The following is a 17,115-nucleotide window of genomic DNA, read 5'->3' on the forward strand; positions in this document are numbered from 1 at the left end:
CAAAAGAAAAAAAAATGGCAACAGTTGATGAATTGAGGGCACACAAATACCAAACTTAAGTATTCTTAATGCTTGTGATTCCATTGTTTCACATTATCAGCAGTGCCTGAAACATAAAGAGTCATCAGTTTGAAAACAGGTGTTGACAAAAAAAATTATTCACTTCTATAGATCACATTAAATTTTGAAAATGAATGTTAGTAAATACTAACTTTATAATTATTCAAAGTGTGCAGACATTTTTGGGGACATCCTATATACAGTAGTGCCTTTTTGTGAGCTTAGGACAGAATCCTTTTCTTTATGACTAAGTAATAGACATAAAATTCAGAATTCTGACTTGGGATAAGAGAATATTTTGCTGAAAGTCACTGGAATTCTTTAGTTACACTTCTCATGTGAGCCTGCAGTGTAATATTACAGGGTGACTATGGCCTTATAAAGAATTTCAAATGGGGGTTATTTTCTGAGAAGGAATTTTATTATCTATCGCTGAGATATACAAGCTGTCAGTTAAGAATCATTACACCCTATAAAATGCATTTGCTTCAAAGAATTGATTGCAAAGTAATCGAGCTTCATTATTGATTCAAATAAAAATGGCTGAGATTAATATGATTGATTGATTTTATCTTAATATTTGGAAATAAAAATGTATGTGATTTGGGTCCTTTATTTTACCACATGCTAGAAAATAGTGGAAGATCATTTTATTGGGTTTTAGAAAAATATGTTTAGAGGTGAAATAACTTGTCTCTTTTTTTTCCTTTCCTAGCATTGTCATGGAAATACTACGAATACTGCTTTTGATTGGTCAGATTCTTTTTTCGCTGGCTGCTGTTTTTCTGTTATGTCTTGTTATAAAGACTTACCTTATAGGACCATATTATCGAAAGCTACATATGGAAAGCAAAGGGAACAAAGAAATCCTTATCTTAGGAATCTCGGCTTTCATCTTTTTAATGTTAACGGTAATTCTCATATTTGTTATTTATGTATCGATAATTTGACTTATATAATCTGGTCACTGAAAGCTTGTGATCAGTTTCTTTTTATTTTAATAATAGTTAAAATATTTAAACACTTATTAGTATTTTTTTTATTTTATACACAGTTATCATGCTACACATCAATATTAATATGAGTTAAACCTATTTAACTGTTTTAACTCATATCTTAAGCATTTTGCTAAAAAAAAAAAAAAAAAAAGTATTTGTGGAGTGCTGCATTAAAAAACAAATCTAACTCAAGCCGGGTGGCTCAGTTACTTGGAGCATCATCCTGTACGCCAGTGTTTCCCAAAGTGTGGTCCACGTGCCCCCAGGGGTATGGGAAGAGTTTGGTGGGGGTACACGTTGCACCGGAGTTTGGTGGGGATATGCACTGCACCGTGCTTAGCTGCGCCTAATTCTGCGTTCTCATAAGTACGAGGGGTACTCAGTGTTACGAAAATTATAGAAGGGGTACACATATGTCAAAAGTTTGGGAAACACTGCTCTGCCAAACACACACACACACACACACATCTAGCCCTGGTTGGTCTGTTAGAGCACCAGCCCGTGCCCCATAGGGTGCGTTCAGGAAGCAACCGATCTCTCTCTTCCTCTCTCTCTCTCTTCCTCTCTGTCTCTCTGTCTCTCTCTCTCACTCTCTTTCTCTCTCTTTCTCTTCATCCCTTCCACTCTCTCAAAAAAAAATCAATATAAACAGTATCTTCAAATGAGAAATAACAAAAAGCAAACCTGTGAGAATGAAAAGCCACCAGTGTCAAATACCTTACTTTGTCTTAAACTATTTTTCTAGGGTTTCTTTTTTCAAAATTTTAATTTCTTTATTGATTAATGTGTTACATATATGTCCTTATTCCCCCACTACCCCTCTTATCCCCCCCCCCACTCGTGCCCTTTTAAACAGCTTTGTACCTGAAAAAAAGATTAACAATTTAAAAACAAATTTTAGTTCTGTTCCATAATGACAAGGTAGTCAACAGAACTTCTTTTGCCATAAATGGGAAAGGTTATAAATAAAAGGCTTATGCCCTGCCCAGTTTGGCTCAGTGGATAGAACGTTGGCCTGTAGACTGAAGGGTCCCAAGTTTGATTCTGGTCAGGGGCATGTACCTTGGTTGTGGTACATGCTCAGTAATTATAGTCAAATGAAGACTATAATTCCAGACAGCTGCTTCCTGCACACCCAGTAGGAGATGTGCAGGAGGCAGCTGATTGATATTTCTAACTATCTCTCTCCTTTCCTCCCTGTTAAAAAAAATCAATAAAATATATATTTTTTAGCCGGGACCGGTTTGGCTCAATGGATAGAGCGTCGGCTTGGGGACTGAAGGGCCCCGGGTTCGATTCCTGTCAAGGGCATGTACCTTGGTTGCGGGCATATCCCCAGTAGGGGGTGTGCAAGAGGCAGCTGATCAATGACTCTCTCTCATTGATGTTTCTAACTATCTCTCTCCCTTCCTCTCTGTACAAAATCAATAAAATATATTTATTTTAAAAAAAAAAAATATATATATATATATATATATTTTTTTAAACAAAAGGTTTGTTTTGGAGGCAGCCTTCTTTTTATTTAAAGGACAAGCATCACATGAGAATGGGGGAAATGCTGGGAGACCCCTCCTAAGTGGCTTAAGTACTAATGGCATCACTAGACTACCAGCATTTACTCTCCTTGGCCTGTATCCCAGAGAAATAAAGACTAGGTTCACACAGAAATGTACATGCTGATGTTTACAGCAACTGCCCAGGTGTCCTTCAGCAGGTGAATGTTTCAACCAGCTATGGTCACTATGGTCCATCCACATCAAGGAAGACTACCCGGTTTTAAAACTATTGGTACATGATTTACCAGAGAATTGTGTTGGATGAGAAAAGCCAACCCCAAAGGTTGCATAATGTATGATTCCATTTGTGTGAGATTTATGACGACAAAATTTCAGAACGGAGGGAAGATTGCTGGTTGCCAGGTATTAAGGAAGGAGTGTGGGTGGGATTGATCCTCATGGGGACAGAACGTTCTACCTCTCTTCACTGTGTCTCATCAGTATCCTGGCTGTGACCTAGTGCTATGATTTGTTAAGATATTGCCATTAGGGAAACTGCACTTGAAATCTATGATTATCTCAAAATAAAAAGTTTAATTTTAAAGAGGAAATTAGCAAAAATTACTTTCTTATATATAATTTGCCTGCTAGTATTTCGTAATCTTGTGAGAAGACTATGATTTACTTCTGCTGAAAGCTGCTCAAGTATATGACTTGTGAAATTTTTTTTACATTGGTTTATCCATTCCAGAATATTTTTCTCTTTGAAAATAGCATCCAGCACATTTGTCTTACCTGGATGACTTCCTTACTGTTTCCTCAGCCATTGGTTCTTAGTGTTTGTTTTGTTTTCTTCATTTGACTATAATTACTGAGCAACTGCTATAGTTGCCAGGCATGGTGTTGAATATTTTGCATATTAGGTATTTATTCTCTGTGAGACTCCTCATTTACTGCTGCATGATATTCCATCATATATTTCACAGTTCATCCTTTCTGTTGTTAGCTAGTATGGTTTGTTTCCATTTAGGGCTGTTTATGAATAAAGCTGCTGTATATTCTCATATGTGTTCTTTGTTGGACATGTGATTTCACTTCTGATGAATATATGTCTAGGAGTGGAGTCGCTGGGTTGTAGAGTATACATGTGTTTATCTTTAGTAATTTTCCATGCTAGTTTTCCCCAAGTAGTTATACTGGTTTATACCCTTACCAGAGTTGTGTTAGGGTTCAGTTTCTTAGTATCCTCACCAACACTTGTGTTTTCTGTTAGTCTTTGCAATTTTTTTTTTTAATATATTTTATTGATTTTGTACAGAGAGGAAGGGAGAGAGATAGAGAGTTAGAAACATCGATGAGAAAGAGTCATCGATCAGCTGCCTCTTGCACACCCCCTACTGGGGATATGCCCGCAACCAAGGTACATGCCCTTGACCGGAATCGAACCCGGGTCCCTTCAGTCCCCAAGCCGACGCTCTATCCATTGAGCCAAACCAGTCTTGGCAGTCTTTGCAATTTTAACCATTCTTCTAGATGGTAGTATCTCATCAGGGTTTTGATTCTCATTACCAAATGCATATTAGCCAGATGGACATCCTCCTTGGGGATGCGCCTAGTAGAGTCTTAAGGTTATTTCTCTATTGGGTTGGTTATTTTCTTACTCATTTGTAGGAGTTTCTTATATGTCCTGCCAAAATTTTGACAAATTTTTTTATTTACTGGTTTAAAGTGTACAGTTCAGTGGTTTTTAGCATATTCACAACACTGTGCAACCATCACCACTATCCAATTTCAGAACAAATTTCTATCACCCCAAAGAAACCCCTTACCTCACAATTCTGTCTGTTCCCCACCCCCTAGTAACCATTTATTTACTTTCTTTTCGTTCGATTTGCCTCTTCTGGACATCTTATATAAACGGGATCATATAATATGTGGTCTTTTCTATCTGGCTTATTTTACTTTGCATGTTTCAAAGGTTCATCCATGCTATAGCATGTTTTAGTACTTTGTTCCATTTTATAATGAATAATATTCTATGTCAGATATATTTTTCCTACTGTTTCCCTGTTTGTGACTTTCCTTTTCACTTGCTAAATGGCCTTTTTGATGAAAAACAGTTCTTAATTTTAATGAAATCAAGTTATCCATTTTTTTTTTACGGTTAGCAATTTTTATATTCTATGCAAAAGACCTTTGCCTAGCCATGGCCAGTTTACCTCAGTGGTTAGACCTGTGGGTTTCAGGTTCGATCCCAGGTCAAGGGCACATAACCTCGGCTGCAAGGTCAATCCCCAGCCCCAGTTGGGGCTTGTGTGAGAGGTAACCAATCCATGTGTGTCTCTCACGTCAATGTTTCTCAATCCATCCCCTCCCCTCTTCTCCCTCTTTTCCTCCCTCCTTTTCTCCCTCTCTCCTTCTTCCTCCTTTCCGCTCTCTAAAAGTGAATGGGGCTGAAGCCGGTTTGGCTCAGTGGTAGAGCGTCGGTCTGTGGACTGAAGGGTCCCAGGTTCGATTCCGGTCAAGGGCGTGTACCTTGGTTGTGGGCACATCCCTGGTGGGGGGTGTGCAGGAGGCAGCTGGTCAATGTTTCTCTCTCATCGACATTTCTAGCTCTCTATCTCTCTCCCTTTCTCTCTGTTAAAAAATAAATAAAAAATATATTAAAAGTGAATGGGGAAAATATCCTTGGGTGAGGATTTTTTAAAAAAGACCTTTTCCTACCCCTGGATCACAAAGATACTCCCTTTGTCCTCTAGAAGTGTTACTGCTTTACTTATCTTGTTTAGACCTGTCACATCTGGAGGTGAGAGTAACACGTGATAGAAGGAAGTGGAATTGGTTTTTTCACGTGCTTTTCCCCACACTGTGTGCTGAAAGACCCCGCCCCCACGTTGTGCAGGGTCACCTTGTCAAAACCCAAGAGGCTGTGTGAGTGCTTGTGTGTGTGTGTTTCTGACCGGCACTCTGCGCCCTGGGCCAGCATGCCTGCCCTTACCGCTGGCAGTGTAGCCCCAGCTTCCTTCTCCATCAGGGTTGTCTTGGCTCTGCAGGGTGGGCAAAAGGAGGTTTACAGTTGTTCGTATGGAAAATAATATCATGATTAATAATGCAAGAATAAACTATTTTTCATACTCACAACTGTAAACCTACTTTATTTTCACCCTGTATTTGTGGTCTTTCCAGTGTCCATGTACGTTTTTAGATTCAACTTGTCACTTTGCACACACGAGAGGTTTTGTTGTGATTCCAGTGAGCCCATAGGCCAGCTGAGGGAAAGTGACCTTTTCCCTCTTGAGTGTGGCACACACCCTCTGTTTACCGAGGCCCTCATCTGCATTTCTCAGTGACATCTGAGTGTTTGGTGCGGTAGTTGTGCACTTCTTTTATTTATTCCAAGGTGTTTGATGAGTTTTGATGTTATTGTAAATGGTATTTCTTCCAAAGTTCATTTTTTCCTTTTGTGGCTGATGCTGCTATTGCCTATAGTTTTACTGTCTCAAATTAAAAAGGCATCTTGCTAGTTGTTTTGCATCAGTGATGTCACACAAAGAAGTCTGAAACTGTTCATTTAACAGAACTATACAGGTAGAAGCCTAAGGATCCATAACTATTCTGTCTGAATGTGGCATTGAATCTACTCATGTCTAGATTCGCTGGTGCTTCCCTCTGGTTTCCTGCCATCTCCAGATAATTGTATATTAGCTATGTCTGCTTTCTCTAAGCAGTTTAAGTTGGCGATGGGAATAGTTTTTTATACAACACATTTTTCTAAATTTTTTTATTGAATTGAGAGAAGAAAAAAATGAGAGAGAGGAAGAGAAAAGAAACATCGATATGAGAGAGACACATTGATCAGTAGTCTCCTATATGGACCCAGGAATCAAACCTGCAACCTAGGTATGTACCCTGGCTGGGAATCCAACCCCAACCTTCTGGTGCGTGAGATGATGCCCCAACCAAATGAGCCACGTTGGCCAGGACAATAATACTTTTGTGCTGTTAATCCTCCATTGATTTTTAGAGAGTAGGAAGGAAAGAGAGAGACATTGCTTTGAGAGACATCGACCAGGGCCAGGGATCAAGCCTGTGAGCAAGGTTCGTGCCCTTGACTGGAATTGAACCTGGGACCCTTCAGTTCGAGGACCAATGCTCTATCCACTGAGCCAAACTGGCTAGGGCTATAATACATTTTTTTTAAGCCAGAGTAAAGCTCTTCCTTGATTCAAGGTAAAGAAAATGTATCACAAATATTTAATAAAATTTGGAAAATACTCTAATTCAAAAATTTCACAGCTATCTACGTGAATTGTTTTAAATGTTTTAAATTAATTTTTTCTCCCTGTATGGTTAATTCAACTCATGTTAGCTTTCTCATGTCGTCTCTCTGGGTCATCCCCACAGAGGCACCACTGGGGATCTCACAGATGTACAGCGAGATTTGATTTTCACAGCTTTATTGTGATGGTTCTGCTAGACCTAACAAGGCTGTCTTTGGGTGTAGGCTGTCTTTGGGTGTGAATCCTACTTTGGTAGAAGCCGGTGGTAACTGGTGGCACTGTGTGTGTGACGTGGTCTTTCCCTCTTCCCCAGGTCACAGAGCTGCTGGATGTCTCCATGGAGCTGGGCTGCTTTCTGGCCGGAGCGCTCATCTCTTCCCAAGGCCACATGGTCACCGAGGAGATTGTGTCTTACATCGAGCCGATTCGCGACTTCCTGGCTATCATTTTCTTTGCATCCATAGGTAATTTTCTGCTTTACATCAGAATGTTTAAATTGTGTTTGTTAAACACTTGCAGATTACCTCTATAATCTCTATATATTTACTAGTGGCCCAGTGCATGAAATTTGGGGGGGTGGGGGGCGGAGAACAGCCTGGCCTGTGCCCTGTCACAGTAGGGGAGTCCCACAATCCATCACTCCAAAGAGGTGAATATGTATTGAGTGTGAATAACCAAAGCAAAAATATGTACAATGGTTATGTTACAAAGCATGGCTCTTAATAATCAAGAATCCCAATTTGAAGGTGCCCTGAGGCAGGTGTCACATATCAGTGTTACCTAGCACCCTGCAGCTCTGGACCCTTGCTCACTTTCATATCTGTGACCTGGTGTATGTTCACAGTGACCGTGAGAACAATTGTTTATAAACATGGGCACCTGCTTTACCTGTCATGCTGTGTTCACTCACTGCCCAAATCCACAACTACACTCGAGGAAGCTGAAGCAGAGAGAGGTTAAGAGGCATACCGGCACCTACAGTTGGTTAGTGGTAGATCCGGGATTTTAGCCCAGAGCCTGTACTGTTTACTTTTGTGCTATTCCAGGTATGTACTTGGTATTTGTTGCAAGAATGAGTGGCTTTGAGTGGAAAAATTGTAGCATAACTTGCTAGCTCTCCTGTCACAGTTCTGTGTGGCAAAGACATTGTAACATGGGCTTCAGCTCACTCTGCTTTGTTCATGTCACTAAGCACTGGTTCCAGTTGTTTGGTGTCAGCGTTCCTCTCCGCACAGGGCCCTGCTCACGGCAGAAGTCAGGGGCGTGAGCAGCCTCCACCCTCAGAGCAAAGGCCTCTGCCATCTGGCCTGTGCTGAGCACCCCACTAGTGATCGGGCCGGTGAGGGACTCTGTGGGGGCCCAGGAGCCATCCACGGCAAATGCTTGAAGAGCGCTTAAACAGACAGCACAACAGGACGGTGCTTACAAGAATTCTTCCTTCTACTGAAACATATCTGAGGAGTTTGAGAGTGAATAGGTTTATCAGTGAGAAACTGGTGTGAATTTGTTCGGAGACCGGCTGTGTGATCCCGTGCCCGTCTTCTTCCTCACAGGCCTCCACGTGTTTCCCACTTTCGTGGTGTACGAGCTCACCATCCTGATGGTCCTCACGTTGGCAGTGGTGATCATGAAGGTACGGAGCCTCTCAGTCATTGGTGATTGGTAAAATTCTGGTTGTCTTGGGGTTTGCCTGTCACACAGCACACATACTTCCTCCTGGGCCTGAGTGCCTGCCCACAGCGATGGATGCCGAGTCTGTGAGCCCCCAGCAGGGCCACTTACCTGGAACAACGTCAGTGAGACGCCCCTCCTCCCCCTCCTGCTACCCCACCGCCTGGGGACAGGTCTGGGTTAGGATACAGGTGGTTTGGGTTTGTCTTCCTTTGTTTGTTCAGAACTGAGTATGTTTAAAACTCTGAGTTAGAAAGCTGGAATGGGAGAAATAGCTCTCTTCCAGAGAAGTCCTTGCACTAGAATTTGACTTTAATCTTAAATGAGTCTGAAGAACCATAGAACCTGCTCTTGTGATGCCTGCAGATATACATCTTCCTGGTCACAAGAATTATTTCACCACTCTCCTGTGTCTGTCCTCCAAGACTACAAATCGTTGCCTCTATTAACTCTTAATGTCCTGACCTGCTCTGTAGCTATCTGGCTTTCTGGGTTATAGAAATTGACTTAAAATATTTCCACTGGAAGGAGCCAGAATCCCCGATGATTGTCTAGCTGCCCTATTGGCTCCAGGCTGCTTACCCCTCTGGAGATTGCTTACATGAGAGAAATACATTCTCTTTTATTAAAAATAAAATTTCCATTGGAACGCTGTATAACATCTAATGCTGTTCATTTAGTTCTGGGGGCTGGGGAGGTTTTGTTTTCTGCAAATGAACCCAAGCCCTGGATTTGGCCTTGGTGTTCTGTGTGGTTTTATTTCAGACATTTTGTGCTTATTTGGTGCCTTCAGCATGGAAGTGCCTCTGTGTGTTATCCGAGGGCTGCCCCGGCATTTGTGTCCTCCATGTCCTGGAGGCTTGCCGCCAGGGCTCTGATGAAGCAATAACACGGGCCCTCTCGCAGTTTGTTCTGGCAGCTCTGGTCTTGTCTCTCCTCTTGCCGAAAACCAGCCAGTACATCAAGTGGATCGTGGCCGCGGGGCTGGCCCAAGTCAGCGAGTTCTCCTTTGTCCTGGGGAGCAGAGCGCGCAGAGCCGGCATCATTTCTCGGGAGGTGAGTCTCCACCCACTTCCTGTAAGTGTTCCGATCAGGCAGGTGCTTCGTCAGTGTCCGGTTAGACTCCCCTCTTGCTGATGTGTGAGCATCGTGTGTGCGCAGGTGAGTTTGCACGTATTTTCCCTCTGCATTTTCCACCTCTATCATTTGTCCTTTTTTTAACTGGCTGTGAACTAGAAGTAGATAAGTATTATTTGATGATCCATGATTGTCACTACATTTGATAAGAAGGAGATTTTGGGTTTTTTTTTGTGATGGGTGGTGTGGTGTGGCTCTAAAATGAAAAAAGGACTCCCAATCCCATGGGTAAATACGCTGCACTCTGTGCTTCCCTGTGTTAAAAGTTTAATGTTTAAAACCTGAATATGCTTCCAGGCCCAGATAACTGAGTTGAGTATTAGCCCTGAGTGAGCTAAGGGCAAATTGATGCTGTAACTATAGAAAGCATTTCATAGCCGAAACCGGTTTGGCTCAGCGGACTGAAAGGTCCCAGGTTTGATTCCGGTCAAGGGCATGTACGTTGGTTGCGGGCACATCCCTAGTAGGGGATGTGCAAGAGGCAGCTGGTCGATGTTTCTCTCTCATCGACATTTCTAACTATCTCTCTCCCTTCCTCTCTGTAAAAAAATCAATAAAATATATTTAAAAAAAAGAAAAAAGAAAGCATTTCATAACTAAAAGTAGAGCATTACTGTTTCAGTGAAAACAAGATGGAGATCAAAGGGAGTTTTGTTGTTGTTGAATGTATAAAATGTTGGGTAATAGTATAGGAATTTGAATTCCCTGCTTTTGAACTGCTAGCTCACTAAGAAATCACATGTGTGCTGGGCTGGAAAACTGCATACCATGTAGACTGTGAAAATCAGCTGTTTTTGTTCTCTTCAATAAATAGGTAGAAACAGTTAACTTCAGGATGTTTTTAAGTCATGAATTTGCAGACACATAAGTTCCTAATAGTAACTTCTATTTATAATCATTTTTTATTCTATAGCCCTCTTCTGCAATCTAGGTGTCACTCTTTGCCCCTTTTGATGTCTGTGTCAGCACAGTTGAAATTCTGGGCCTGAGGGGGTTTGCCCTGCTCTCATTCCCCTCCTCAGGGCAAAGGGGGACTCCTGACTGCCTCTCCTGACAGCGTCCCTCTCTGAGTTGTGATGGTGTCGGTCAAGTCCACCCAGCCAAGTGACACTGTGGGTGTTTGGACCTGCACACCTGCTCCCTAATAAATGTGGACTGGATGAATATAAAAGTTCTAATTGGTTCACATGAAATGCTGGTAAGGATTCAAAATTAAGTGGTTGCCTCCTTATGTCCACACGTGTGAGGAAAGTAAATCGCACTCCAAACAATTGCAGGAAAATGGAATCTATGCTGAGCTCCATCTGAGAGCTGCCCTGAGGCTGTACCCTCACTCTGAGTGCTGCCCAAGGGGCCAGTCTGGCGGCCTAGTGAGCCCAGGTGGCAACTGGTGACTACGATTGCACAGACTCCAGGGTGTGCACCAGTGATACATCGCCCGGACTAGTTTCCACTGATGCTCAGGGACTTCATCACAAGGAATAATAACAGCCTGTAATTATTGGAATCGAGAGTCTAGGTCAGGGGTAGGCCAAGTCAGTCAGCAGAGTGGCAAACCGTGGCTCGAAAGCTGCATGTGGCTCGTGAGCCGCAGTTTGCCGACCACTGTCCGCCTCACATCCAAATGTCGAGGCACCTGTGTCTGTATAGGGGTGTACCTGAGAGTGTACCTGTGGTTTGAGTTGGACATAGACTTACCTGTTACGGGTGCACCTCTTTTTTTAAAAAAATATATTTTATTGATTTTTTTACAGAGAGGAAGGGAGAGGAGAGAGATAGAGAGCTAGAAACATCAATGAGAGAGAGACATCGACCAGCTGCCTCCTGCACACCCCACACCAGGGATGTGCCCACAACCAATGTACATGCCCCTGACTGGAATCGAACCTGGGACCCTTCAGTCCGCAGACCGACACTCTATCCACTGAACCAAACCGGTTTCAGCACGGGTGCACCTCTTAATCCTGAGATGACGCTCAGCTTTACCTGTTGCAGGTGTACCTCCTGATCCTGAGCGTGACCACGCTCAGCCTCTTGCTGGCCCCGGTGCTGTGGAGAGCTGCAATCACAAAGTGCGCGCCACGACCAGACCGGCGTTCAAGTCTCTGAGGGCATCAAGACGATCAGCAGCTTTGCAAAGCGAAGCCTGTGTGCAGGGAAGCCTGATACTTAGACAGTTCTGTGACTGCACTTTGGGGAGCAAAATATGCTACTAAGGAGTGGGGTGTCTTATTTGCCCAGCTTTCCAATCTATTGCTGCCATATTTTAGAATCTTCCAGAGTAATTTATTGCGTTCAATTGATCATGCACAATATAAACATTACGCTGCATTTTATAAGTCGCCTTGACTATTTTGCCTGGATGTGCCTTTTTTTCGGAAATTAATGTTAACTTTCTATTGTTATTTTATCAGTTCATAATACCTTGGTAAAAAAAAAAATTAGAAAGCTTTTTTATTTATTGTACAACTTCGGTGTTGTAATCTGTTGGTCAGTATTTGTTATTAAAACATTTCTGTGATGTGACGTTTTAATTCTGGCAATGTGTTTGAAAAGTTGCTTTTAATCCTTAAAGCCTATGTTTTCTAAAATGAAATGTGTTTGTTTTTTTATTATAACAATTTTAAATAAAACACTTTCATGTCAGTTTTTATTAGGTTATATAATTCTTTTAAAATATTTGGTTTGGGGATTCTTTAATAAAGATCCTTTATGATCAAAATATAACTAATTGAAACTTATTGAAAATTATTTTAATAAGATTTTTGTGTTTTACTAATCTTTATCAATTTGTTGTTATTGTGATTTGAATATTACCACACTACTCTTCAAGAGGCCAAATTAATGTAGTGCTATTTGCAAAACCTAAGTTTTAACTTTCAATTTTAAAAGTGTATTTTGGTGATTATGTGCCCCATTTTAGAAAACCACATGGATGACAAACTGATCCTTATAAAGATTTTCCTAGGGGTTACATTAAACTACAGTTTCCCTATAAATATTGGCTTTAAGAGCCTAAATATTTGACCAAAATACTTGGACAGAATGTTAGGTGGAATTATGTATTGCAGATATAAATTATGGATTGCAGTAATATAAATTAAAACACTTTAAAATGAAATAAATTGCATCTAGTCTGAAGTAAGTCCATGGAGAAATGATACAAACGTGTTTATTTTTAGAAAATAGCATTGGTCATATTCATTTCTAAATTATACAGATGGTCCTGCCCATTCCCTTTGAGTCATCGGGTGTATACACAGCAGTGTGCTAGGCATCCTGGCTTGGCCCTCATGTGATGATGCTGAGGCCTTCCTATCCCATCTGTAACACTACCTTATTCCATCCAGCAAGCTGGAACACGCTGACGGCTTCTGAGATACCTTTTGTTTTGTATCGCCAGCACCCCAACAGAGCCAGAAGTTCATTTTTTGTTGAACTGAATGAAACCCATTTGATGTGCTTACATCAAGTTTTCAACAAAGAATAGAGTTCACATCACTCTGAAAATGAAGTAAATAAAGATGCACACTGCTCGGCCAGCATGGCTGTGGTTGAATGGTGACCTATAAACCAGGAGGTCACAGTTCAATTCCCAGTCAGGGCACATGCCCTGGTTGTGGCTCGATCTCCTGTGTGGGGAGTGCAGGAAACAACTGATCATGATCCTCTCATCACTGATGTTTCTATATCCCTCTTCCTTCCTCTCTGAAATAAATAAAAATATACTAAAAATATATCTAATAAAAGAGTGGTATGCAAATTGACCATCACTCCAACACACAAGATGGCTGCTCCCATGTGGACACAAGATGGGCAGCAGGGGAGGACAGTTGGGCAGGAAGGGAGGGCAATTGGGGGCGATCAGGTCTATAGGAGAGGACAGTTGGGGGGACCAGGCCTGCAGGGGAGGGCAGTTTGGGGGGGACCAGACCTGCAGGGGAGGGCAGTTGGAAGTAACTAAGCTGGCAGGGGAGGGCAGTTAAGGGAAACCAGGCTGGCAGGGGAAGGCAGTTAGGGGCAACCAGGCCAGCAGGGGAACAGGCTGGCAAGAGAGTGGTTAGGGGGTGATCAGGCTGGCAGGCAGGCAAGCAAGCAGTTGAGAGCCAACAGTCCAGGATTGTGAGAGGGATGTCTGACTGCCTGTTGAGGCAAGTATCTGTCCTGACCTCCCATAAAAGATTTATGGTGTTCTGATCCCAGGACTAAACAGGCAGTTGGACATCCCTCAAGGTGTCCCAGATTGGAGAGGGTGCAGGCTGCACTGAGGGGCACCCCCCCCCCCCTTGCACAAATTTCATGCACTGGGCCTCTAGTAAATAAATAAAGATATACACGTAATGACAAGAGGGAATGCCTTTAGAAGACTCTGCCTGTGGAGAATGCTCCTTGGAGAGTCCTAAGTCATCAGGTCACCATGAAGCCATGGACAGCTCTACCTTCACTCCCACCAGGGCCCACCCTCCTTCCTCAATACCTACCTGGGCCCACCCTCTGCCAGCCCAGGACTTGGATTCTTTACCTTTTACTCACCTGTCTTCACCTGCACAGCTGTGTCTTCTGCATCTATAAATTTGCTTCAGTCTACCCCATACTGAACTCACAAAGCCCTCTCTCAGTCCCATCCTGACTCCCCTTTTCGTCCAGACTTGCAGAAGGCTCAGGGAATTCGTCTCCATCCCTTCAAACCCCTGCACCTGGGAGCTGCAGACCACCTGCCTCTCAGGTACCAACATTGAACCAAACCGAACCATCCCCTGCCCTCCCCAACCCTCCACAGGCCTGGCTTCTCTAGCATTTCCTGTGTGTGTGTGTGTGTGTGTGTGTGTGTGTGTGTGTGACAAGTGTGTAGAGTGAATCCTATTGTAGATATGTCTGCCAAAGGAAACGTGTGCTTGCTGACCAGCTCGGTGGTGACATCATCATCTTGAATTTAAAATCGTGTCTAGAGGTTTGATTCCATTCCTATGAGACTGACATGCTTGGAGAATTGAACTTCCAGCCCTGGGAATTCTAAAGACAGATGGGAGAAGGGTGTATCAGCCTTAATACCAACAAAAACTGAGCAGTATTAGCTGACCGCGAGTGCCTTTGTCAGATGTCCCCCAAGCCCTTCATCTGGGTCGTCAGGTCATCAGGTTACCTGGAGCGCTAACCTGAAACCTCCACAACCACTGCATGCTCCAGCTCTCCTGTGGCAAGTCCCCACACTTGTCACACGTGCTGCAACCTGTCAGCATCCACCTGTGGTGTTCCTTGTCTCATGGGTCAGAATTCCATCTCCTACACTTCTGACGGCAGGGCCATCCCCTCCTGTGGTGTCTAAAGCTATGCTGAGGGTGCGGAGAGCAGGCTCGCAGCAAGTCAGCTCCCCCGGTTCACACAGCTTGGAGCATCGCACTCCACGTGTTATGGAACTTTACTCAGGCCTAAAGGAATCAAAGAGGAGAATGTCAAATACCAGGTAGCTACCTACTTAACAGTAGAAGATTAAGGTGGGAGTAGCAGCTATTAGAGCAAATCTTTCATGGGAGGTCAGGAAAGAAACTTGCCTGATTTATTTTTTTTTTATTTTTAAAAAATTTATTTTATTAATTTTTTTTACAGAGAGGAAGAAAGAGGGTTAGAGAGTTAGAAACATAGATGAGAGAGAATCATCAATCAGCTGCCTCTTGCACACTCCCTACTGGGGAACTGCCCGCAACCAAGGTACATGCCCTTGACCGGAATCGAACCTGGGACCTTTCAGTCTGCAGACTGACGCTCTATCCACTGAGCCAAACCGGCTTCGGCTTGCCTGATTTATTTAAGGAGCAGATATAAAATCAAACGTTAACGCATCGTTGCTTATGCACAAAACAGGGGAGGGGTGTGTAGAAGCGAAGAGGAGAGTTACTGCCTCTAGGAACCCGTGATCTGGTGTAGCAGACTCATAGATGAATGGAGCAAAAGGGACCTGCTCAGAAGCCAAAACCGGGTAGACCGGGAGAGCCAGGGAGCAGGCAGGAGGCGTTAAATGCTGACTGTGGTCTTCAAGGCCTCCTGGGAGAGGCCTATGGGCTGGACTTGCAGTGGTCAGAGGTCAGTGTGGAAGTCAGTGGGAAGGGCGTTGCCGACAACACATGGCCTGAGAAGAGCCATGGCACTGCAGGGGTGCAGCTCTGCTGTGTCAGGGCAGCAGGTGAGAGAAGTGAACAGAGCAGAGGGCCTGAAGGGGCCCCTTGAGCCGAGTCTTCCTCTGAGTGCTAATCCGTAGTGTGACAGTGAAGACAGCAGCAGTGCGGTGGGACACATCCCCTGGCGGTGAGAGTTCTCCAGAGACAGAGCATGGAGGTGACAGCTACCTCTGCTTCGGACACATTTCCTGCATTGAAAACAGTCCAGCCTTGGCTGGTGTGGCCAGGTTGGGTGTCCTCAGTGCACCGAAAGATTGCCGGTTTGATTCCCTGTTGGGACACATGCCTAAGTTGTAGCTCCATCCTTGGTAAGGGGCGTGCAGGAGGCAGCCCCTCTCTCTGGGAAAAAAAAAAAAAAATCAATAAAAAATATTTTAAAACACCAATTGAGGTGTGTCAGAATCCAGGAGAGGTGAAGAAGATGAGACAGACTCAGGCCCACCAGCAGGGATGTGTGTGAAGCCAGGTGTGAGCACCATGAGGGCAGACCCCACCAGGCAGGTGCAGATGGCTCTTCAAGAAGACAAGCAGTGCCCGAACCGGTTTGGCTCAGTGGATAGAGCGTCGGTCTGTGGACTGAAAGGTCGCAGGTTCGATTCCGGTCAAGGGCATGCACCTTGGTTGTGGGCACATCCCCAGTAGTGGGTATGCAAGAGGCAGCTGGTCCATGTTTCTCTCTCACTGATGTTTCTAGGTTTCTATCCCTCTCCCTTCATCTCTGTAAAAAAAATCAATAATAATATATATTTTTTTTAATTAAAAAAAAAAGAAGAAGAAGAAGACAAGCAGTGGCAGGTATTCCAGAAGCAGGCAGGTGAAGGGGCTCAAGGGGAGAGACAGAGTGAACGGGTTCTGCAAATGGGTGGCTGCTCTGATACCTCGGACTTGGGACATCCTGCTCCCTAGAACTCCTTGGATATCACTCTGACGTCCAGCCCTTGGCCGACAGCACAAATGTCAAGATACTTCTGCACTGTCATTGCTCACAGTTCATACGGTGTACCCCTGTTGCCCCACCAAACAGCATGGGGGTTGCCTCTGACCCCTGGGCTCACACCCCACCCTGGGAACCTAGGAAAGAGCCCCAGATTCATGCTCTCTACCTGTGACCTTGCTGTGTGGATCTTGCATATGCCATGTACATTCCAGGGATTGTAAGAACTCTTGTTTCTCAAAATTTCCTAATGATTATTGCTGAACTGTATCCTGTGACCATAATAAGACACAAGGGTCAGTTCAGCCTCAATATTGGCCCCGGTGAGAAAAATGTTCCTGTGGGCTTATTATGAGTCATATG

The 17,115-nt window shown here is 43.6% G+C and overlaps 1 protein-coding gene across 9 annotated transcripts in view; it reads left to right on the forward strand.

Moving 5' to 3' along the window:
* The window catches only part of TMCO3 (transmembrane and coiled-coil domains 3), a 41,912-nt gene extending 29,617 nt beyond the window's left edge, over positions 1-12,295 (forward strand). For 8 of the 9 annotated variants that reach the window (XM_045588814.1, XM_036455278.2, XM_036455271.2 and 5 more), the window contains 5 exons: positions 776-971; positions 7,148-7,298; positions 8,388-8,467; positions 9,412-9,561; positions 11,638-12,295. In XM_045588814.1, the coding sequence (XP_045444770.1) occupies positions 776-971; positions 7,148-7,298; positions 8,388-8,467; positions 9,412-9,561; positions 11,638-11,751 (691 nt within the window). In that variant the 3' untranslated portion in view covers positions 11,752-12,295. The remainder of the gene's footprint in view (positions 1-775; positions 972-7,147; positions 7,299-8,387; positions 8,468-9,411; positions 9,562-11,637) is intronic. The other variant, XM_036455276.2, reaches the window with a different exon arrangement.
* The last annotated feature ends 4,820 nt before the right edge of the window (positions 12,296-17,115 follow it).

The sequence above is a fragment of the Pipistrellus kuhlii genome, unplaced genomic scaffold, assembly GCF_014108245.1.
Source record: "Pipistrellus kuhlii isolate mPipKuh1 unplaced genomic scaffold, mPipKuh1.p scaffold_m20_p_3, whole genome shotgun sequence".
NCBI classification, from domain to species: Eukaryota; Metazoa; Chordata; class Mammalia; order Chiroptera; family Vespertilionidae; genus Pipistrellus; species Pipistrellus kuhlii.